Here is a 26,011-nt window from a genome sequence, read left to right on the forward strand (position 1 = left end):
TGTTATGTACATTTCTAAACATAAAAATAACTTAAGCATCTATATTAAAATACATAATAATAATTGTGTGACATATTTGAAACAATATTTTACCAATTTCATTTTTATATATATCCAGTTATTCGATATAGGGAAGCAATTATGCCATTATCGTGAAATATTTAGTTTTCACCAAACATCGTTAGTTTCTGATGTGCAGCTATTAGTTTTTAGTTACATAAAAGGAAATTATAGGTAACATTTCTTTAGTTTGGTGATTGTTCTTCTATTTCACATTGTTTAGCTATTTATTGTAACATACTGATTAGTTTATTGAATACATTAAATTATTAAAAACAGCTACGATTGTTTACACGAGATAAACATGTTTTTACAAGGTTAACATTAACTAACCATCATACCTAAAAGCGTTTTATGAGAAAAAGGCTAAATGTTCAGGCCAAATGTGTAACTAGGAAATCTGACACGAGTATTTCATTTTGCATTTGTGTGGTTGTACTCACAATAAGGTATTAGTCAAACTGGCACTACTAGTTTAGTCATTTAATGACCACTTTAGGTTTTCCTTCACCTTCATACAGGTATTTAAAGGATGTTACATAAGTAATTTTCGAGATTGCTAAACAGTGTTCAAAAATTAGTTACAAGTTGTAATTGTAACTTATGTAACAGCTTTTATTAAATGAATTTTAAAAGTTACTTTCAAAACATGAAATTCAGTTATTGCATTGAAATTATGTGGTTAAAGTGTTCAAACTTTGTAAATAGTTACTCTATCATATCTGAGTGGTTTATCTCTCTTGATTTTGGTTTTACGATGTAATACTTTAAATGTTTTGTTTTTGTAAACGTGCAATTTATGTAAGGGCTTTTATTAAATTAATTTTTAAAAAGTTACTTTCAAAACCATCCCCGTCGCGCCAAACATGCTCGCCCTTTCAGCCGTGGGGGCGCTATAATGTGACGGTCAATCCCACTATTCGTTGGTAAAAGAGTAGCCCAAGAGTTGGCGGTGGGTGGTGATGACTAGCTGCCTTTCCTCTCGTCTTACACTGCTAAATTAGGGACGGCTAGCACAGATAGTCCTCGAGTAGCTTTGTGCAAAATTCAAAAACAAACAAAAAAACAAAATACTTTCAAAACATGAAATTCAGTTATTGCATTGAAATTATGTGGTTAAAGTGTTCAAACTTTGTAAATAGTTACTCTATCATATCTGAGCGGTTTATCTCTCTTGATTTTAGTTTTACGATGTAATACTTTAACTGTTTTGTTTATGTAAACGTGCAAGTTTTCATAATTTTAAGATGCAAGAAATAAAACCTGTCATAAGTAGGCTCAAACATACAAGGTTATCCATTTCAACTGTGTTTATAAGTTATTCTTTAAAATCATAACGTTCTTTAGGTAATACAGTTTTTTGTGATAGAGATGAAGCCAACAAATACCCATAAAAAACGCGAGGCTTACTTTACATAAAATCTCATAGATGGCAGCTAACTCAAATATTTATTTTTATTTTCAGTTGCATTACGGTGTCTAGACATTATCATTTACTAAGAGTTTTATACCTCTGCATAATTACAAGGATGAATAACTTAATATACAATATTGTATACGCTCACTAATAAACATTTAGACTGATATGAAGCGGTACTGTCTAATGTTATGTTTTTATTAATGCCTTGAAATAAAATATTGTAATGACTATCTAGTGCATAATACGAGTTACAATTTTGTCATTACATATACACGCATAATTGTAAAACAAAAATAACAAGTAGGAACAGGAGCATCAAAATGTAAGGGAACAATGCAGGATAACATTACAACACTTTAAGCAGGATAACATTACAACACTTTGTGGTTTTTAACACAGAGCGACCTCAAAGTGGGTGCGGCCATTGTTTCGCCTATGCGTCGTTAGTTCGTGATTTGAAACTTTATTGTTCAAACTAAATGAAATGTGTGTGTGTATATATATATAGCTATATTTATCTTTTGTTAACTTTGTTTCATCAACCAAGTACAAATGCTTGTATCTGACCAAATTATGTGACTCTAAAGAAATGCATAACATCATAAGGTTTTGAATTTTGTGCAAAGTTACACGAGGGCTATCTGCGCTAGCCGTCCCTAATTTAGCAGTGTACAGGGAAGGCAGCTAGTCATCACCACCCACCGCCAACTCTTGGGCCACTCTTTTTACCAACGAATAGTGGGAATAACCGTCATATATAATGCCCCCACAGCTGAAAGGGCGAGCATGTTTGGTGCGACGGGGTTTCAAACCCGTGCCCTCAGATGATGAGTCGAGTGCCTTAACCACCTGGCTATGCCGGACCATTTTGGGAACTGATGAGAAATAATTTGCAGTTTTCAAGTGTTGTCGAAAATTGGTCTAGAAGCAGGAACGTGAATATTTATATTGCTATTTGTGGCAAATATGTAGAATTTTAGTAAGGTATCTCTTATTTAGCCTGCATTATTCATATTGAGTGGGTGGGATATGCATCTTTATGTCTAAAACTCTAAATGCTCTCGGATAAGGAGACCTTGAATTAATACATTTTCATGACCTGGTCAGAGTTCTTAATTGGTAGAAAGATACTTTTGTCCATTAGTATGATGCTACCTGACACAAAGCATGATTCATGTCACATTACAAAGTAGCAATATTAATGTCTGGAATGTTCACCAGGGAATCCAGATATAAAATTAGTATAATTCTGAGACCATCTGTTGGGGTTAGTTTAAGTATAGTATTTTAAATTGTCCATGGAGCATAGTTGCCATTAAAATAAAAACTTAACATATTAACTTCTAATTAAGACATAGACAATATTAGAAGGAAATATAATATGTTTTAGAGCACCATAGAGGTATCTAACAAATTGAAATATCACAATTTGACTTTTTATTAATACGTAAACATTATTTAAGGCACCTTAGAACTTGCATAGTGTTAGAATAAAGTATAGTATTGCAGTTGCTTTGTACAAGTAAACATGTTTATTACATGCTAGTTAAGGTCATTTCTAATGTAAGCATACATTAAATTAAAAAAGTATTTAAGTTTCTATAACCATCAGAGGCAAACAAAGTAGTTTACTGCCCTTATGTGGTCTGAATAATTATTTTCACACATAATTTAAAAGGGCCCTCCAATGAAATAATGATTTTACAACAATGACAACAATGTTTTATGATTTAACTTAAGCCATTTTATGAAATGACTGAACAATCGTAATACACCTTTCGTCATAAAATAGTGGCTAATAAGAGTATCCATTGTGCCAAAAAAGCTATAAAAGTTAATTAAGTAATTATAAACACTTTGATAAATACAGAAAATAAGATATACTTGTATTTTACTCATAATATACAGTAAATAACCAAACACATAGAAATAAAAAAATTCCAAATTGCACATTATATGGTGTGAGCACTCAAACTTTAACATAAACCAATTATAATCACACATATAGATTGTGCAATGTCAAAAAAATAAAATAATAATTGAGAGATGTATACTGATGTTGACTACAGAACTAATTACATTAGACACTATAGTGTAGTTCTGTGACATTGACAGAGATACAAATATTATATGAATGTCCCAAAGTTACCAAAATGTAGAAACAAATATCAAATATAAAACCCAGATCTTTCTCTTCAAAAAACTGAAAATTTTCTCTAAAGATTCATAATAAATTAATTTCAGTTGACAGTCAGCTTTAAAGGAACTGGATTAAATTTTATATTTCATAAGGATTGTTGACGGGTCACAATGGCTACGAAGTATGATATAAGGCACGCCGAGTTCAAACCTGCAATGAAAAATCAAAACTCTTTAGAAACGTTTCTAAGAATAAGTTATATTTTAAGGAGTAGCTTAAAAATTATTACTCATTTGTAATACAGTTTTCATAAATACCACAAAAGTAGCACCTTATGTAAAAATTATGTATTAAAATATTAATGTGGTGGTCCTGAACTTTTTATGAAAACTTGTAAATGTAACCAGAATCTGAACAAATTCAGACATTCATCTGTCATGTACACCTTAAAAATGTATTTGCTAAAATCCCCCCAGTGGTATATCTGTGGACTTAACTACTAGAAAGTGAGTTTTGATACTCATGGTGGAAGAGCACCGCACATATAGTCCTTTGTGTAGCTTTGTGCTTAATATCAAACAACAAAAATATTTGCTAAAATATTATACAATTGAGACATGCTGAAGCTCTTAAATTAATGAAGATAACTTGCTCCTTCAAGAAGAAGCTTACATTTTACCATATTTTCCTTCAAAATCCAGTTGTACAATTATAGATGAATCTGTGATGACAAGAAAACCCACTTGCAGAGAAAAATATATGTAAAAACAGCTAGTATGGATAGAGAAAGCACTATATAGAGGAGCAAACAACATTTTGACCTTTGTTGTTTGCTCCTCTACATAGAGCTTTCTTTACCCATACCAGCTGTTTCTACATATATAGTTATAGATGAAACAGTTGTGCCATTTTAGAATTTAAAGGCCCTGATGTCACTGATGACTCACAAAAACAAATGGAAAGTGAGTTATTTATTCATCTTTTTAGGATAAATGTGAAGAATATCTGCCATTTCAGCATGTGATACAGTATGGAGATCTAGTGTATTTGACATCAGCCATCATTGTACATGACCTCACTTATGTGGAGAAACTCCCTTCATGAAAGAAAGAAAATTTCATTGCAGGTATTTAGTTTTAAAGGAAGATGAACTTCCCGACTGAGTTGTTCAGAGATATTTATATCCCCCTTTGCCCCACTCATGATAGAATTTTAATGCTATGAGAGTTTGTATTTAATTTCTCTTAGTATTGTAACATATCAGATGTTTATAAAGTTGACAGAGTAAAGCAACAAAAAAGTCTGGTTGATTAAAGGCAGCAGAGTGAAAGCAATCCAGGCTCGACTTGAAGAAGAACGAACAGAAGCAGCATGTCAACGTTACACTAAATGTTCCCTGTTCAGGGCCACAAGGTGACTGGGATCTATAAATCTAAATGCCTCAGAGAAACCTTTATTTCGTCTGATCAACGAATCACACATCAGAAAGATTTGACAGCACATGTAGCCAATCAATAAACATGTGCATTGACTGCAAGTTGGATAACATTCCCATAACTATCTGTGATTTTAATTAGCTGCTTAAAGAAGATAAAAATGTCTAGTAGATCTTAGCAAAAAAGTTTTGTAGTAAATCATGATTGTAATTAGCTTTCTTCAAGATCAAATGTTTCCTTCTTTGTTTACATGCCATTTGACATTGGACAAACTTTCCTAGTGGTGTTGTAGAACCTTTTTCTGTTATCTGTCATACTACAAAATTAAAAGAATGGCTTTTGAAGACAGAATGTTTATGAAAATTGTTGGTGTTCATAGTTATTGTTGGTGGACATTATTAAAGTTTATCCTACATAAATAACACAGATTAATGTATATAAAATTTAATTTTTATTTCCTTTGTTCTGTGAGAAACAAAGCTTCTAGTTGTACTGAAGAGACAGTTGATATGCGTATTTAAAACTCCGATTAAAATAAAGTTTTTATTTCAATTAAGGTTTTTAATACCCATACCAGCCATCTTTGCAATGCATCTTTACTTTAAGTGGGTTTCTCGTCATCACAAAAGTTTCTACTTCATGGCAAAGTCCTGTAGAAAGTTTAGTCAGTCTTGAACTTTGGTTTCAAGAATGATGGATTAAGAAATAAGAAACATTTGAATGTCATGAAAAGGTTATTCAACAAATACTTTGCTGAAATTGGAAAGAGTTGTGAAAATAATCCTGACCTGATTTAATATCAGCTATCCAAAAATCTCAAGTTATCTAAGTGTCTTGCCTTTTGTCAGTTATCATGATGCATCTAATGAAAAATGACAAACATTTCAAGACACTTCCAGCTGTGTGAGATCAACATGTTCATGATCTTTCCATTGTTCCAAACACTGATTCTACACTATATCTTAAAGAGAAGCTATACCAGAGAGTCCTTTCTTGGGAAACTTCAAATGACATTGTATATTTAATACTAATACAGGATTAAAAGAAATAATAATAATATGTCATCAATGTAGGCCTGTTAAAAAGTCAGAATATCTACTGTTAACTTTTTACCCCAGCCAAAGTGAAGATCAGTTTTAGCAAAGAATAAGCCTACAGATCAAGTTAAAGACAAGTTTTCCTTCTTTGTATTTTACTATGAAAAAGAGAGTGCTGATATTACAATTAACAGTTCTAAGGTGGTATAGTTTAAAAAGTGAAAATAAACAAAGTAAACTATGTCACAATATTTAGAAAGCAACTTCAAATTGGTACTGACCACAAAAACCTTCAGCTAACACTACGTAACGATATATAAATAAAAATGAAAACAGAACTATTTTTATAAAAAGATTTATCGACATTACAATACATAACTATGTTTGAAATATGATTTTCTTAAACACAGATGTTGAGATAGATAAAATGGGATAGACACAGCTGGTACCAATAACCTTAAGAGTAGGGCTTTTGAAATTATGACAAACAGTATATTTCATCTAGAATCATTTATTAAAATAATTTAACACCTTACCCATTATATGGCCAAAATATTAAAGCAGGGTACTGGTCAGGCACTTCAATACAAGCATCAAAGTAGGCAAACAGAACACAACCTGAAGTGGCAGCAATGGCTATCAGCAAGTGCCATGCTCCATGCAAGTATGGAAAGTTCAAGGAAGACCACATATCACAAAACAGTCTGTCATTGATCCAACAGCAAAGTGCTAGACCCCACAAAAAAGCAGATCGAATACCCAGTCGAAATACTCGTGGATTGTTACACCTAAGGTGAAAAACAAAATCAAATCACTTTTATGACATTCAAGTAGGCACACAAAATGTCTTTAGAATTAGCAGTTTATTGACTATCTCATCCAGAGGTAAAAATTAAAGATGCACTTCTTTCTACTTTCTAGTGACACAATAATTATACAAGTGAACAATTTTGTTAATAAATTTTACATATTAACTCTTCCATATATTATGGAAAAGAATAATAATAGATAAACTTATTTCTTGTTTGTTTTAGCTCAAAGTTACAAACAAGTTATCTACATGCTATCCACTACAGCAAATCAAAACCAAGTTGCATTGAAAATCTGTTAACTTGCTGTTGACTCACTGGAGGACTTAAAGCCAAAAAAAGTTTTATCTTTTAAGTGTTCAGAAGAAATGATTGTTACTAATCCTCAAGCTACAAAAAGTTAATAAATATGTATTAATGTTTATTAAATATTTTATTTCATATTTATGCCCTTCTCTATGAACGTGAATAGAAACAGAATTATGCTAAATTATTCTCCAATTACAGGTAGAATTTATTGAAAGTAATTCAGTGGTATGATGGTTGTTTCAATTATATTTTTATTTTCTATTTCCATTTCCCAAAGTATTTCTATTTAGTTTTCCTAGTTGAAGTATGACTGTCAGTACCCATTTCTAACTAAAGAATATTATTGAGTACATTCAGCTAAGAACATTTTATGATTTGGAGGGTCATATGTTGACAATGGCCTGCACCAGAAAAGGTAAATACAAGTGCATGATTAGGACGAAATAAGCTAGAAGTCAGTTGTCCATATAATGGTGGAATTGCAATCCCAGAGTGAGAAAATTGTGAGCAAAAGCTCTGACCACCCAACAGAAAGCATAAGGGGTGGAATCAGTCCCAAAGGATAGGGTCCAAAAATTGGTGAACCACCCTGTGATGAAAGAATCAGAGCTAAGGATGAGACCATGTGATGACAGGTATGTATAGATAAGTATTGGCAAAGGTCATTTTGATCATCTATAAGCCTGGAGGAAATGTCCACATAGTATAAGGGGACAGTTGAATGAATTGAGGCAAGACAAATCAATCATGGACCTCCAGTGCCTAGTTTTCTTGGGAACAACAAAAAGTCTGAAATAGAAACCTGGTGAAGCATGTAAAACAGTTTTGATGGCATACTAGGATAGTAGGTCCTGGTCCAACTCTGACAGACACTGGCTAAACACTGAATTTAGAGGTGGAGGGAAATAAATAGGTATAGGAGACATGGGATATGGGGTAAGAAATGGGATACAATCAAACCTGCAGAACTCTGTGGTCCTTGACAAAGTGACACCTTGAAAAAGATAGAGAAAATCAGTTAGTCAAGCTCCCACCAGACCAGAACTCAGTGGTCACCAATACTGGTGGGTGACATAACTTGTGTTGCTGAAGGAAACAAAATATGCAGTACTTAGAGGAGGAAGGACAGGAAACTGGAACAGATGCCATATTAGGCTCCAACTGAGACAAATGGGCAAAAAGATTGGAAAGGGTAGATAGACTGTTGCTGTACTGACACTACTCAAGACTCCTAGGATCCAGTGTTCATGTCAAATACACAATACTGCAAAACTGGGGTCACACATAAATCCTGGAGATGCCAGTAAATGGACGCAAGTTTACTTCGCATCCTGATCTAGATGGTCCCAACAACAGAGAAACCATTTATGTAAAGCCAAAGCTGAAGATTAAAAATGTGCTAATGTGGAAGAAAGAAGGAAGAGGATATCATCAGAAAACCCTTCAGGATTTGATGGAGAGCCTCAAAGAGGAGATGGATGGTAGAGACATACTGTAAGAGTTGTGAGGTTATGACAGAGGAGGAAAATTGGGCATAGGTCAGAGTCTCAGGAGATATAAAGACTGCTCTTAAAACAGGTAAAACAGAACCTAACAGTTGTTGGCCCAGAAAAGAATAGTGTACATGATGACGTGCAAGAGCAAACTGATCCGAAGCTGATATTACAATTAACAGTTGCAAGGTGGTACAGTTTAAAAAGTGAAAATAGTTTCTCTGCTATTATAAACCATGTCACAATATTTAGAAAGCAACTTCAAATTAGTACTGACCACAAAAACCTTCATTGTTTAACCAGATTATTATCAACAATACTTTACTTGAGATCATTGTTTAACCAGACTATTATTAACAATACTTTTACTTGAGATCATTGTTTAGCTAGACTATTATCAACAACACTTTTACTTAAGATCATTGTTTAGCCAGACTATTATCAACAACACTTTTACTTAAAATCATTGTTTAACCAGACTATTATCAACAATACTTTTACCTGATGTACTTACCTTTTCAGTTCTATTATCAACAAACAGGTAATGGGGATTCCAAAAGCCATTAAAGCAAAAGCATTTACTGCAGGATAGATACACACTAGTACTGTCCCTACTGCACACAAAATGGCAACAAATTTCTGAAATGTCTTCCTGAAAAGGTGATTTACAAAAACATTACAAATAATCATCAATCTTGTTTATTGAAAATTAGAAAATAAAATAAGAATATGCCAAAATATAAGTTTTTCTTTACTTAGAATGATAAGATGCCCCATATTTCAATTGTTTGTTTAGCAGTACCCATAAAAATATTTTGCTACTGTTAAGTTTTCAGTGCCATATCATTTGTGTGATATAAACTCTAATAGAATCCATAAAGTATAGTATGTGATATGAAACTACATAATACTAGAATGATGCACCATTCTTATTATATTTTTTAAAAATATATATATAGTTGTGTATCTCAAAAGTTTAACATGATTGTCATGTCACATATATGAAACAAAACAGTTATAAAAAGCTAAATAGTATCCACCCTATTAAGATTTTTTACAGTGTATCATTTTAACAGTGATGAACAGTAATTATGCTGGAATATTAGAAGCTTATACAACAAATCTAGTAGTCCTTCTTATAAAGAGCTTGAAGTTTCCATATATATTCATAGCACACGTATTGTACACATTACAATAGGATTTCTCAGATTTTACAACTTTAGAGGAAACCAAAACAAACTGTTCGTGTGAATCAGCTGATACATAAGCTCCCCATTACTCTTTATTATTCACATTTCAACTTTAGAGGAAACCAAAACAAACTGTTTGTGTGAATCAGCTGATACATAAGCTCCCCATTACTCTTTATTATTCACATTTCAAGACTGACCAGATTATTAGATCTGAACATTGACTATTATGGGGAGGAATTTAGGGATAATGTGAAAGGAGCTAAGAATTACTGGAAATACATTTTCAGCACACGAAAATGTAAACTTCTAAACTACACTAACGTCCCCTCACATTTTAGCTAAAATCACACATTGACCAGATGGAGGAGCTAGTGAGGGCAAGACCTGCACAAAGAGTCTGTGTAGGAAAACAAGTGCACAAAATTGAGAGATAATAAAGCACACTAGTAGGAGTCTGCACTATTTCTGGAACAGGTATGCTCTTCACCAAGATAAAGTGAAATCTAAATGTGGGCAGTAAAGGCTAACCAGCTGCAGAGTCAACATTGTTCATTATCATGAGATTTGCCCAGACCCTAACTATACATACCATGTCTCAATGTTGAAATTATAAGGATGTGTACTCTAACTACATTCAAGGTGTAGCTGATAGTGCATGGGGACTGTTGTATGATATAAGTTAATGGTATAAATATGACACAAAGAGGACTAATCTGAAAGTTACAGTATGTTGCATGTCGATCCATCTGAATTATGAAGAGAAGAGAAGCAACACCTAAGTAGACAAACCTTCACTTCAACCTGATGGAGGACGAAATGCAATGAACTGAACTCATAATTATGGACTCAGGCACCCAACCTGAGACACCCAGAATGATGCCTGTGATCCATTGGAATTAAAAATGGAAAGCAAGTAATATCTAACAGGAAAGTATGGGAACTGAGCATTCCAAAATATGTGTCAAAAACCTTTATCTGTGATGTCTCAAGACAAGAGCAAATCCAATAAAAAACTTGAAGAAGCATCCACTTCACAGATAAAGTTCTGTTGAGATGAAATAAATGAATGACCACTAGATTCATTACCCCTGGAAAAGTTCAATAATGGAGAGCAATCTGGTGTTTGTATGCCCAAAGGAGAAGATCCTCTGTTCGAAAATGGTGAAATCTGGAGCTAGTGTCCCCTTGCTTTGAATAGGATGAGAGTATTGAACTGTCTGAATGAAGTATGACCACTTTCCCTCAAAACTAGAGCCCGAGTCATAAAATATTGAACTGATAAAAGTTCTAAGAGAATAAGGAGGAGAGAAGCTTTCTCTCCAGTCCAAAGTACCTTAATTTCAATAATGTATATACAAGTACCCCAACCCTGAAATGAAGTCTCTGTGAACAAATGTATCTCTGGCTATGGAGATGGTAGATGGACCCCTACAGTTGGGCTGTCCTTGTTCCACTACCAACTGAGATCCAGCATATTGAAATTTGACAGTCTCACTGGACAATCTGATGCAACTGTGCAAGTTTTTCACAGGTTCTATAACAACCACTGAAGAACTCTCATGTGAGCCCAACCTAGAGGAATGAATAATTTCAAGGATGCCCACTTTGCCAAAAAAGATAGAACTGTGTTTGCCAATGGAGAAGAACCACCTGTTACATAGCCTGAAGGAGTGGTGGTGAAGGTTGACCCCAGCTGACTCTAGAATTAAAAACTCCCCTAAATATACGAGATACTATGTGGGAGTAAGAACAGATTACTCCTTTTTGATAAGATACTGAGATCTTGCAGCTTCTGATACCAGAATTTGAGCATATAGTCCTGCCCAATGGCAGGAAGGGGTGAGAAGAAGCGACTCATCTATGTGATGGTGAATGTGAATACTAAGAGTGAAGAAAACACAAAAAAACTCTATCTGGCAAAACTACATAAAGAGCAGAAGTGAGGCTAAATGGTACAGCACAAAATTGAAAAACCTAGATGTTGTGCATGAAACACAGATAATGCCTTGAAGATTTGATGGTTGGGATGCTTGAAACTGTGGAATTATTAAAACAACACCATGAGATATGTGACAGAAATGTTAGAGAGATTATTTAAGGAAGAATTAAAATAAGAAATAAATTTGACTGAAGACAAGATTAATAAAATTACTGGAGATGTACAAAGAGATTACATCACTAAGATAAAAAATGTACAAGGCTGTAATGACATAAACATCTGTAAAATGAATTATTAAATAAATAGATCAAACCAGCCACACACTTGTCTGCATTAGCTCAAGCATTCCAACCTAACACACTATCTTCTACAAGACCTGGAAAAGGACTTGTTTGACCTACACCTATTTCCACTACTGTTGATGAAAAATCTTCCTGTACTACTCTAGCAATGGCATTATCAAATTTCATTCCAAACTTCAGCTTGCTAGTTTAACACTGGCCAATAGGGAAACAAATAGATTATGATGGAGAGGTACCATGGAAGTCATATCAAGCTCAGTTTGAAATCATTTCTAGAGTAAAAAAAACAAATTAGTGAGTAACAATCTATTCATTTTGCTACCCAATTGAAAGATTCTGCTTTGTCATCATTAAATAACCTTCCAGTGGAGAGCTGTAACAACTACCAAGTATTGATGATTGCCTCATCTAAAACGTTTGGAGTGTTACACTATAAAGAATAACCAAGAACAAAATTCTAGACTTGGGTAAAGAGGTAAAAGGAGATCTTAGATGAGCTGCAAAAAATTTGGAAAGGCTTGTCCAGTTATCTTACCTGGACATCCCTTGTAAAATGATGACTTACTAACTAAACTAAACTAACGTGGCAGGGGTTCAGTTTAGAGAGAGAAATCCAAAGAGTTCTCTCTCCAACTGGGAGTGTTCAGGAACTTTGTAGTTCCTCTTTCCCCTAGGTGGATTGTTATTAGGATTAAGTGGTGTTTTTTTTTTTTTATTATTATTTTAATAAGTTAATTATCGTTATTATTCTTGACTTTTTGGGTGGGGAATGTCTCACTAAATGGTCTTTTGGGTGGAGGCAAAGGTAGCAGTGGAAAGAAGGAAAGGTGGGACCTGTCTCGAAAAAGAAAAAGTTGGGTAGATGTGAACATGAATGTAATTCATTCAAGTTCAGATCAAATCAAATGCCCGATTCTGGGTCTGGCAAAGGTTGCCTGGGCTGGGATCTAGAAATCCAATGCCCGAAGATTTTGATGTGGGGGGAAACGGGAGTACCCCGAGAAAACCCACTTTCACACGACACAACAAGACATGATGACTTGTTGGAATGTGACCAATTTATAAAAGCCATAAAGATGAAAATATCAGAAGCTCTGCAGTAATTATGAAGTTAGAATCCAGTAAGTTCAGAGATAAACTAAAATGCACCATCTAGAATTTTTTGTGGATATCAGATACTGCAGTACTGAGACATCAACTCCTCTTAACAGTAGTCTAGAAGAATTGAAATAATTAATTAGATGTTTAGTTAAACCAAACAGTGGAAATAAACTGAATGCTATTTTGAACATAACATAGATATATTATTAGAAACTAAAGGAAAAGAGCAGTACAGAATTAAAGCTCTTAAAGGTTACATGAAAGAGGTACCTGTTATAAATTGTAAGAAACCAGGTCATTACTGCTGGGAATGTAAGTTGTTATCAAACCAAGGAGAAAGAGTCCAACAAGAATAATGGAAAAAGGAACAACTCAGAGCTAATAAAACATCAAGAATTATTTGAATTTATGAGACAAATTTCAGTGGATACAACTGTCATAACCCAAGGAGCAGCAAAAGTAAATTATTCACTGACACTATTGTGAGAAAAATAAAGAAAAAGTCCATCTTTTCAAAAGTCCATTTAGGGTGATTCAGTTATTTTGAATCAATTTGACATATCTGTGTAGCTCTACATAAATTGTATTCACAAGTGCAATGATTTATTTAGGATAGAAATAGTATTGTAGTTGCTAAGGTCAGGGTTTTAAATATCAGTTGATATTTTGTACCGTGTTTCTCCGAAAATAAGACAGGGCTTATATTAATTTTCACTCCAAAATATGACACTAGGGCTTATTTTCGGGGGATGTCTTATTTTGATATATTAAAAAAGTGAAGTTACAAAGTAAAACTATTAAACTAACCATTTAAAATAAACTATTATTAAACTATTAAACTAACTGATTAATACTTAAACAAACTAATTAACTAACTATTAAACTAATTAATAAATTAATTTTTATTTATTTCTTTCCTCTTCCTGCCACTCTTAACTAGGGCTTATTTTAAGGGCAGGGCTTATATTAAAACTATCCCCCAAAATCACACTAGGTCTTATTTTATGAATAGGTCTTATTATCGGATAAACACGGTAGTTACATACATGAAAAAGGAAACAATAAGAAAACTGTGGGAAGTGATTTGAAAGAGAAAAGTATGTTCTTCATGCAGAATTGGCTGAGTGGTTGCAGCTAAAAGTTTGTTTCTAATAGTTGCTAATATAAGAGGTCAATGACAATTACAGGGCTGTAGTTTGCCTTATTTTATGAAAAACTTTTTTGATAAGTTCAACTTTAGGGATGAATATCATGTTTGTGTGTCTTTTAAGTGATACAAGTATCACTGGCAAGCTCATTTGTGTACTACAAATACCTCCTTTATATTAATGATTTATATTAAATATGTTTGAGTATCTTCACTGAACAACTTTTTTCTTTAAATAATTAAACAGAGATTAATAAATGCACAATTTTGACAATATTACTTTTGGAAAAGTGAGAAACAAAAATTGAACTTCTTCTTTTAACAAAAAATAAAAATGTGAATCATTATAATGGAATAATGTTGACCCACGTAAAATATAAAACTTGGCATGACTTCAGAATTAATATTGCATATCAGTATGCGAACGTTTGATACTATAAATGCCTGATTATAAGTAACATAGAATTATAATTATTTCAGCATTTATGCATCTAAACAGAGCACCAGATTTAAATGATTTAAATATCGGTAGCATTAGTAAAAACTAACCACTAAATTGAACCACTACTTGAATTTAAAGTGAAATAAACTGGCAACATTTTCTGTAATTAAAATGTAGGTTTGAATCCATTCCTACCCTGAGATGTTCTACTTTTTTCTTCTTACCCTTGACATTTATAGTAATAATATTAATTCCTAGAAATATTGATATTATTTTAGACATTATATATTAAAAATATTTCTTTTATACCATCTATTTATATATCTTTTATTTATCTTAATCTTCCAAACAAATAATACCCAAGAGCACCACAATTTTAACACCCAAGAATGAATAAAATGAATTGCTACTGTTCATAGCATAGTAGGATAAATCACATATTGTCTCTGTTTTCTTACCTACATCAATATACTTGTAGTTAAAAACAATGAAAACACTGACTTAAATACAATAATAATTTCTGTAGATCCTGTATTTTCCAAGAGTGATACCTTTAGCCAATCAAGATAATCAAATAATTTCTTTACAGAATACCTTATACAAATAAATGAACTGTGGTATTACTGAATCAGTATCAACTCGTGGTGTCAAGGAAACAAAACATACCTAGTCAATCTCTAAAGCTTAACATATGGGTAAAAATCATATCACTATTTTTCAGATTATAATTAATAGTGCATTATCTCCAAATAATTTGAATTTGATTTGTTTGAAGTTACGCACAAAGCAACACAATGGGCTGTCTGTTCTCTGCCCACCATGGGTGTCAAAACCCAGATTCTAGCATTGTAAGCCCACAGACACACCATTGTGCCAGTAGGGGGTTCCAAATAATTATCCTCTAATAGTTTTTATACTAGTCATTTATTTAAAATTTCTATTTGGATTCATAATAATAAGACAGAAAATGTACACATCAATACACAATCAGATACATTAGCACTGTAAAATTTAAGCTCATAATTTTCAGTTAAATCAAACAGCATGCAACTAAAACAAAAATCCTAAAATTAAAACCAAAAAAGCCTCTGAAATCAAAATAACTAGTTTAAAATAACACTCTCATTTTCCTTGATACTTCTTCAAAATTGGAGCATCATTTGGTGTTTGGTAAATTTGGACTTATTAGTCCAGAAAGTGCCTATGGATTGGTAAGTTTTGATATTTCACCTCTGTTAAATTTACTTTAGCAAACCTTGTCTTCATTTGTTTAGCTTTTCAAAACTCTTGTTTTATCACTATCATATTAAGCCTAACTAGAAATTAACTGTGTTGTCAATAATAGAACCGCTGGACATATGATTTTGCCATATTGCCAGAGACACTGTTATAACATTCGAAATATCTGTTTCTTATGATTGGTCTATCTTGATACATTAGAAGCTGAGAAACTTGCACAATGCTAAAACTAAATTAGCCTAAAAGGTATTTTAAATCCTAAATTGTTATTTAAGTGTGCTCTTGAAAGTAAAGGATAAATTAACTTGTCTATAAAGTATGCCTTATTACACTAAATATAATGCAATAAATAAAATATATTCTAATCTACGTATTTTGTCAAAAATCAGTGAAATTCCAGGTATAATAAAAGTCTTTACTAACCTTTCTCCCCTGAACCACAAAGGGAGATACCGGCGAGGAACCCACATAGCAAAACAAGCCATCAAGAGCCACAAAATGGCCAGCTCATCTAGAAGCTGACCCAGCAAACTCAGGGTAGCATGAAAATAGGCTGAACTGAGCCCAATCAATAACAACAAACTCCAAATCAAAATGATTCCTGAACTAACACACTTGGCATACTGGTGAAACAGTCGTAGTAACAGTGGAGGCAAGATAAGAAACAGGACATTGCTTACCTACATTAATAATAGACAAAACATCTATATAAACCTATATAAATACACCAAATCCATAAAAAAAATAATACAAATTTATTCACTTAATCCAATTCAATGTAAAAGCTTTCAGAAATGTCATGGATTATCATTAATTATTTTAAAATTATAATCCATAAAATATGGATACACTTAATAAAGGGATTAAGTCTAACATATATCATTCATAATATGTTATAGATTGTTAAATCAATATAAGTCCAAAATATTTTTGATTTGTCACAATATGAAATTCAATATAAAAGTATTATCTACTTCTTTACATTTTATGTCTAATTGACCAGTAGTCAGATCAAGAGAATTCAGTATACTGGCTTTATGAATAATAAGAGTATAATTAATGTCACAAGTTCTTCTAAGTTATAAGTTTATGTTTGTAGCTACCTGTAAAATTTTGATTGGTTGTATTTATTGTTTTATATTTGTTTCTACTCACATATAGACTGATAAGTTTAAAAACATTGTAGTTAGTGAGGCAAATTTATTTTCTAAAAATGCATGTTTGAATTTTCTAGAAATCATTCATATACATTTTGAAATTAAAAAAGATCTCATATTATTAATGTTCCCAATGGCACACGGTGGCATGTCTATGGACTTACAGCACTGAAAACTGGGTTTTTATACCTATGTTGGCCAGAACACAGATAGTCCTTTCATAGCTTTGTACTTAACTACATACAAAGATGTTGTTAATACGTAATACAATAAATTAACATAAATGGCTGATATCCATCTTTCTTTGAAACACGAGCTGTATTTACTGATCTCCTAATGATAATTAAATTGAATGTGTAATTTGTAGATGAACATAACTGGTCAGTATATTTTTGAAAACTCATTTCTAAAACATAATTGATATTTAAGTAAAACGTGATGTGCAAAATTTAATGTAACAAGAAATATTTGAACAAAGTACTTTAAAAACTTTAGTCTTCAGCTCAGCCAACTTTTCATACAAACATTTATTGGTATAATGTGCTGCTATATGTGAGGTTGTTCCTTACAAAAAGCATTTGTGAGGTACAAATGCCACTAAAATACAAAAACTTTAGAAATGCCAATGACGACCAGATTTGTTTTCATAACTTGCTAAACAGCAATACTGGACCATGTTTGTTTTTATTTTTTCAGAAATTTTACAGTACTTTGCTATTTTAAATATGTGCTTGTGCAAACCTCCATTACATCAACCGAGTTAGCATCTGGAATGACCAAAGCTGTTTTTTTTTGTTTTTTTTTAGTTTATAAAGAGATTAAATGCAAATCAGATGAAAAAATCAACAGATAAGATTCAGGAAGACACTACAGACATACTCACAAGATACTGATGAAAAGCATTGTGTGTGTGTAGATATGTCTATACTGACAAGTACAGCACTTACTGTTTCTAGACTTTTGTGTAACAGCACATTAGAGCTATCAATGCTAACTGTTCATGAGTTTGAAATGTTAGACTAGAGGGAAAATGACCAGTTAACACCACCAACTGCATTACTGTTTAACAACGAATAGTGGGATATACTGTAACACCACAACACTCCTGCAGGCAAAAGGGTGAGCATGTTTAGTGATGAGATTTGACCCAGCAACCCACAGATGGCAAGTCAAACTCTCTAACCACCGAGCAAAGCCATGTTAGCATTTATTGCATCATCAGATGCTACATTTCTGAAACCCATGCCTTGCAATTCTTGAAACACTGGTACCATTGTTCATAATCTTTTAATGTCAAGAAACCACATAAAAAAAACTTTTACAACATTTCTTAAGCCATTTTAGAGTAAGATATTTACAGTTCTGTAGATTTATTCCCTTTCAGTTCTTGAATGGGTTTACCCACAAAATATCACATACATATTATTTTTCTTTTAAGATTTCCTTGGTTTGTAAGCACTTACTGTGCTAATATTATATTGTGCTTTGAACAAACTCTTATTTACTATTTTACACTTACATTTTCTTTCCACCTGTTGTTTGTAAAATGCCTGGTAGATTTTGCCACAAAAACACCTTTAACACATGGGAAGTGATACTTTATAAAAGTGATGGTCAAAGCCTATTACTCAATTAGCAAAATTAGCTCTAGAATTAGCAGTGAATTATTTTAACCAGCTTCTTCCCCTCTAGTCCATTGGTTCTCAATCTGTGATTCTTTGTGGTTCTTAGCTTCCTTCAGATGGTCAATTGAAAGTTTTATTATTACATGGAGGAAGCTTCAGCTTAGCCTATAGATCCCAGTGTTAATACCCATACCAGCCATCCTAAGATACAGATCCCAGTGTAATCCACAAAGAAAGGTTTGTTTGTTTGTTTTTTAATTTCGCACAAAGCTACTCGAGGGCTATCTGTGCTAGCTGTCCCTAATTTAGCAGTGTAAGACTAGAGGGAAGGCAGCTAGTCATCACCACCCACCGCCAACTCTTGGGCTACTCTTTTACCAACGAATAGTGGGATTAACCATCACATTATCACTCCACCACGACTGAATGGTGTGACGGGGATTCGAACCCGCGACCTTCAGATTACGAGTCGCATGCCTTAACGTGCTTGGCCATGCCGGGCCCCACTAAGAAAGGAGTGCAAACAACCCCAAAATTTGGTGGATAAATTCAATAGTGTAATTAGCATCAAATTAGCTCTTACATATTTCAAATTTTGCAAATTAAATCTTGAAGAAATTCCATAGGTTATGAACACAATAAAACTTTTTAAATCCATTACAACAGCAGAATACAAAAAAAATGACAAAAAAAAAACTTTGAAAAACCAAAGCATCAGAACAACACAAAATTCAAAATACAGTGGTACCTCGGTTTTTGATCTTAATCCATTCCAGAAGGCTGTTCGAAAATTGAATCAATTTTTCCCATAAGAAATACTGTAAATTAAATTAATCCATTATAGACCTCCAAAAATTATGCATTATGAAGCATTTTAAGTAAAAATATTGCTTATTTATACTTGTATAATAACACTTACATGCATAAAGTCAACCACAAAAACTATAAACACAATAAAAAAACAATAAATGATAATTTAACTCCACTTTGCCTGTGCTGAGGAGAACTGATGGCGTAAGTGAAAGGTGGCGAGGAATGTGGAGAGTAGGAGGGTTATTATTGTTTGGAAGGGGAGTCACCTTCCATAAAAACGTCAGGTAACTCTCCTTCTGGGGTTCTTTCTCTTTTCTGTCTCTTTGCACTGCTACAACCTGCTTGAGACTCACTGGACCTATTTCTCACTAAAAACTTGTCTAATGAGGTTTGTTTCTGCCTGCATTTTAAAATGTTTCTGAAGTAAGACATGGCATTGTCATTGAAATGGTTTATGCCGCAGTTTGCTACACCTTTGTCAGGGTGAAATTTTTCCACAAAACCTTGTAACTCTCCCCATTTTCCACACATTTCCTTGATTAGTGAACTAGGAACTATGAGAGGAGTTATGTTAGGAGGCAAGAGCTTCACCGTAATAAAACTGTACTCCTCCAACAACCCATCCACCAAGCCTGGTGGGTGAGCAGGTGCACTGTCCATCAGAAGAAGGGCCTTGAGTGGCAACTGTTTTTCCGTGAGGTAATTCTTTACACTTGGGGCAAACACTTCATGGACCCACTCCATAAAAAAATTGTCTGGTTACCCATGCTTTCCTATTAGCCCTCCACATTATTTTTCTTAAAAACCCTCGGTTTCTCAGAATGGTACACAAGCAAAGGCTTAAGTTTTAAGTCCCCACTTGCATTACTACATAACAACAGAGTTAGCTGGTCCTTCATTGGCTTTTGTCCTAGCAGTGACTTCTTCTCCTTGGTAATGTAGGTCCTCTTTGGCATTTTATTCCAAAAGAGGCCTGTCTCGTCACAGTTGAACACTTGTTGGGGAATAAAACCCTCAGCTTCTACATAGTCCTTAAATTCTCTAACAAATTTATCAGCAGCATCTTTGTTAGAACTGGTACCCTCCCCATGTCTCACCACACTATGTATGCCACTTCTCTTCATAAATTTTTCAAACCACCCCTACTAGCCTTAAAGGTCAACTTGTATCAGCACTCGTTCCAGGGTTGTTTTTCAGAAGGTCAGCATGCAACTGCTTTGCTTTCTCACAAATGATGGTCTCAGAAATGCTATCACCAGCTAACTGTTTTTCATTTACCCAAATCAGCAACAGTTTTTCTACCTCTTCCATTGTTTGTGATCTTTGTTTCGTGAACACTGTCGCTCCTTTTGCAACATCAGCTCCTTTGATGACCTATTTATTTTTCAGTATGGTGCAGACTGTAGACTTCACCATACCAAACTGTGTAGCAAGGTCAGACACACGAACACCACTCTCATACTTCACTATGAGATCTTTTTTCACTTCTATTATGGCTCTAACAACTTTTCTCTTTTGTTTGCTGCTTTCATTATCCTTCTTTGACCCCATGGTGGCTTATTTAATCAGAATATTTATATAAAAACAAAAACAAAAAGGAAAACCAGAAAACAGATTTTATTGGGGGTGTGGACTGAATGACAGGTGCAGGTAAAATGTTTTGGGCAAGCTTGACATGGGCTGAAAATGGTCGAAGGGTCGTTCAGGTCATCAGTAAGGTTAATTCGAGGGTTCGGGACACAACAGCTTGGTTCGGGAACCAAGTTTATGTTCGACAACCGAGATATTTTTTTCTCAAACAACATGTTCGAAAACCGAATTGTTCGAGAACTGAGGTACCACTGTATATTACTCAAGAAAGGTGCCCTGAAGTTATTGGAACATCTCGCATAATTACACAACTTGTACCTCTAAAATCAGGATACATACCACTCTGAAGGTAATAGGCCAATGTTTTATGTTTCAGAAGGAAGGAAAACTAGCAAATAACCAATGTATCACAAACACACATAACTCACTTTAATATTATTAGAAAAATATTTATAAAAATGAGCTGATGAACAAATTAGTTACATAATACATGATGATCCAAACTCTAAGTACCTCTCCTCTCTAACCAGCATAAATAAACACGACAAATAATGTTAGACAAATCAGTGATACCAACTAGAGAAACAAACATAAACAAAATTAAAGAAGCCTTACTTATACAACAACTCAAGCCCAAAATAAACCAATACAAAGGAACACCTTTATACCTATATTAATAAATATAATCAAACATCTAAGCACGCCCTCTACATTCCTACACTCAGCCAAACGACACCCTTCAAACATGTGGTCAGCTATCGGCCAGTTACCTCTTTCTTTCTTTGTAAACCTGACGATGACCGAAGAAGGTCAAAATGTTGTTTGCTCCTCTACATATAAATAATTTCTCAACCCAAACCAGCCGTTTTTACATATATATAGTGATAAACTAACAGAATCCTAGACACAAACGTAGCTCTATTTTAAAAGGGTTTTGTATGTAAAAATAGGATTATGTGGATGATGTGACTGCTAAGCTGAACTTTATTATGACCACGGACTAATACTGTTGTCATGCATAAGCAAAGTTAGTGAAAATATGAGTTAATATTACCTCATGAACTGGAAAAGGCATGAAAGGGCGTGTTACTGAAAAACTGTGGACAAAGAACAAAATTTAACACATTAACGAGTGTTACAGAAACGTAACAGGAGTTATTACCTAGGCTTTAGTAACAGTGCAAACAAAATAACACCAATTCTTGGAAGGCCGAATTCTGAGAGAAAAAAACCAAAAGCGCTCTTACATAATTTACTAACTTTTGTAACATAAATAGCATAGAAGGAATTTTGAAACTTGAACAGAAAGTAAGTAAAGGTACTAAGAAATTTTGGTTATGGAAACCGAAAACCGGATGTTATGTTGCATTCTGAGAAAATCTATAAAAAAACTGTTTTTTATTACGCTTTGAATCCACTGAAATAACTTTTCTGACTACGGTACAGGTTATGTAAGGCCTAACTACACAAATACACAACATAACTAAAAATACCAATACGACACCAGAAACGTAATACTTTTATACAGTTTTGTCGCAAATTTATGACTCATAATTCAAAAAAATAGGAAGGAAACAAACTTCAGTAAGTAAATATATACATTTACAGCATTTTGTTAGCATAATCAATTGGCATCATTTTCAGATGCTTTCACGATAAAACACGCTGCAAATAGAGATCTTTTTTACACCACCACAACCTCCCCCCCCAAAAAATAAAGAAAATAATTTGTCAAAAGATTTGTAAAAACGTTTCTTCATATATGAATCGTAATAATGTTAAGTGTTTTACGTATTCCTCCACTTGTGTAAAAATAGAAATATCTCTTGCAACAATTTTCATATGAAATAATAAAATTTGTTCTTTCTAAATACAGTACTATAAACATAATATCAAAATGTTTCCTGTTACTTCAGAAGATCTTTATCAAAAATAGTAGTAGCAATTTGCACAAAACATTCACTTTACGCAGCCGGAAAACGCTTAAAAATATCTGAACAGCTTGCATACAAATACACGTTTTACTCTATCACTCTCAGCAAGTTTTTGTTTTTTGGTAGAATTTCGCTTAAAGCTACTCGAGAGCTATCTACCTTCACTAGCTGTCCGTCATTTTGAAATGAAGACCAGAGAGAAAAAAGCCAGTCAACACTACCACCCACTTTCAACTCTTGATCTATTCATTCTTTACCAATAAATACTGGGTGTTCAACGGAGCAGTGTAACGCCCTCACGGCTGAAAGGTGACGGGAAACAAAACGTAGCCAGTTCTTTATTATTCGCAAGGCAAAATTATAATAAAAGTCTACAACACCTTAATCTAAACCGGTTCTCCTACTTTCAACTTCACATCACTCATCCAGTGGTACATAGTAGAGGGTGGCCCGTAAGTTCCCACCCATCCATATATCTTATGTACCTAGTGTATTTGTGTGCTGTCCCTCATTCATGTACCCACGTACTTGTCACAATACGCTCTTCAAGTGTAAATAGGCTTACATCGGCCATATTTCTCTGAAGAAAAAAGAAACAACTTTATAATACATGCGTAATTGAATATAACATTATAACATATGGATGGGTAGAGACTTACGGGCCACCCTGTATATCTTCGAATGTACAACGCTAGAAATCGGGTTTCGATACTCGTGATGGACAGCACATTATAGTCCATTGTGGAGCTTTGTGTTTAATCACAAACATCACCCTATTCGTTTGAGAAACGCAGCTATAATCATTATAATGAAAATCAATCAAATTTGTAATTCTGAAGGAAGGGTGACAGATGTATAACACACACTCGAACTGAACAGTTTTTCCAAGAAAATTAAAAGGAGAATCTGTACTTCTGAAACGAAACTTGCGTAACTTTGCGACTTGTACTACTTTCTATGTTATTGACATACTGAAAAAAGAAGCTTCCAATTAGGGTATTACCAATGTAACTTGTACAGAAACTAGGCAGAAACGTAAATTAAAACACGCATTATATTTAACATACACTCCAGATAATGATTGCAAGCTGTGGCTACCATAAAGATGCAATAGTAGATAAATACACAATAAAAAATGTTATTCATAAAGTATCTTGTAAAATATGTAACGAATATAACACTGGAGAATCATCTTGTTTATAGCATGAGGGATATGTTGAACTTGTAAGACATGTTAAATCAATTTAATAAAGGTGCCATAGCCACAGCGGATCATTACGTAAAAAAAGTTTGTAAAATGGCATCTGACTATGCTTTATAAATAGCAGATCTTTACTGCATCTAACTTTCTTTTGTTGTTGTTTATATCGTGAATGTAAAGAAGCCGTACTTGTAAATTTAAGCCACAAATTAATGACACAGGGTGGTCAGTAGAACTATTTTTTCTTCCAGCTATTTGATTTCAAAGCAGTTTATTCTTTTAATCACATTTTTTACTTTATATTTATTTAAATCATGTTCTTTATTACTTTCTTTGTCAGTATTCATGTTATTTTGACTATAATCTTAAGCTGCACTTCTGTTTTGTGTCATAAGTTGATGTTGTTGTGTTTCTTTAAAACTATTACACTCGTGATCTTGATTCGTACGTTTCATTATCTAAGGAACAATTTCAAGTGTCTAGTCTTTTACATGATAAAGTGAGACTGGTTAAAGAAGCTGTAGAAATGAAATGTCGATAAGATAAATATTTCATTGTACTGAAGTTTATAGTCGTTTTCCGATCATCAGAAATGTAAAAGTTACTCCGTTTCGTACTTTGGGTCTGAAATGTTTAATATTCAATAAACGGTTCCGCTTAACGAGCAGACTAATGACAATATTGGCATCACTTCGGCAAATTTACTACAAGTTCAATAGCGTAAAACATTTAATCATGTATATTCAAAAGAAGGTTAAACTGATAGAGGTTTCTTGGGTGATATTTAAATAATTTCAGAAAATTGTTGATTATATTAGAAATTAATCTAAGTAAAGAACACACCGTATTAACAAATTCCGCGATGCCAGAAGTAACAATATAATTCCGTTCGCACCAGTCCACAGCAGACGATCCACGCTGAAGAACAAGAGAACTGCCCATTAGAAACGTGTAGGATATTTTCACCTAGTTTTTCCTGGTACTGGTAGAAATCCTTTGTATGGCTGGCTGTTTTACAGCAATTCAACTCTGAAACACAGACTTATTGTAACGCGAATGTCTCCATACCATACAATAAGTCAAGATAGCGTAGATGTATTTTCAACAATGGGTTCTAATTTCACGTGACTTATTTTATCCAGTGAAATTTAATGTATATATACAATCCGTAATTACTACACCGACGTATTATTTTCTCACTGCACAGGTTCGTTAAAAACGACGCGACAGCATTTTGTAACAACTAGTGTATATATTTCTAGACATAATAATTACTTTATACTAAAAATGCAACGTATACCTTAACATCACTTTTCAGCCGTTGAACTTCTTATGAATAATACTGTAACAAGTGGTATCAATTATGATATCATACGCCAAAATACGCACTTTCTTATTAGCGCCATCTACTGGCTAACATTAAATATCTGAAGTTTATTTTCATTTCTAGAGTTTACAGCTTTAATTAACAACAAAAAATCCACAACATTCTAAATTGAATGGTTTTGGTATATTTACTTGTACTCATATCGATATGTAATGTACACGTATGACATTTGATTTCAAAGCTTGTAATGACTAAAAAACTGTAGGTTACAAAACACTAAGCATCATTCAACAGAAT

The 26,011-nt window shown here is 33.4% G+C and overlaps 1 protein-coding gene across 1 annotated transcript; it reads right to left on the bottom strand.

Annotated features, from left to right (window-relative positions):
* Positions 1–1,650: 1,650 nt before the first annotated feature.
* Positions 1,651–25,798, bottom strand: bwa (alkaline ceramidase). The gene is made up of 5 exons (XM_076474906.1): positions 25,231–25,798; positions 16,491–16,747; positions 9,219–9,356; positions 6,630–6,881; positions 1,651–3,830 (listed from the first exon to the last, which is right to left on the bottom strand). The coding sequence occupies exons 1-5, from the start codon at positions 25,327–25,329 to the stop codon at positions 3,752–3,754; spliced, it is 825 nt and encodes a 274-aa protein (XP_076331021.1). The 5' UTR covers positions 25,330–25,798; the 3' UTR covers positions 1,651–3,751.
* Between the last annotated feature and the right edge of the window lie 213 nt (positions 25,799–26,011).

This window comes from Tachypleus tridentatus, chromosome 13 (genome assembly GCF_004210375.1).
Source record: "Tachypleus tridentatus isolate NWPU-2018 chromosome 13, ASM421037v1, whole genome shotgun sequence".
Classification (NCBI taxonomy): domain Eukaryota; kingdom Metazoa; phylum Arthropoda; class Merostomata; order Xiphosura; family Limulidae; genus Tachypleus; species Tachypleus tridentatus.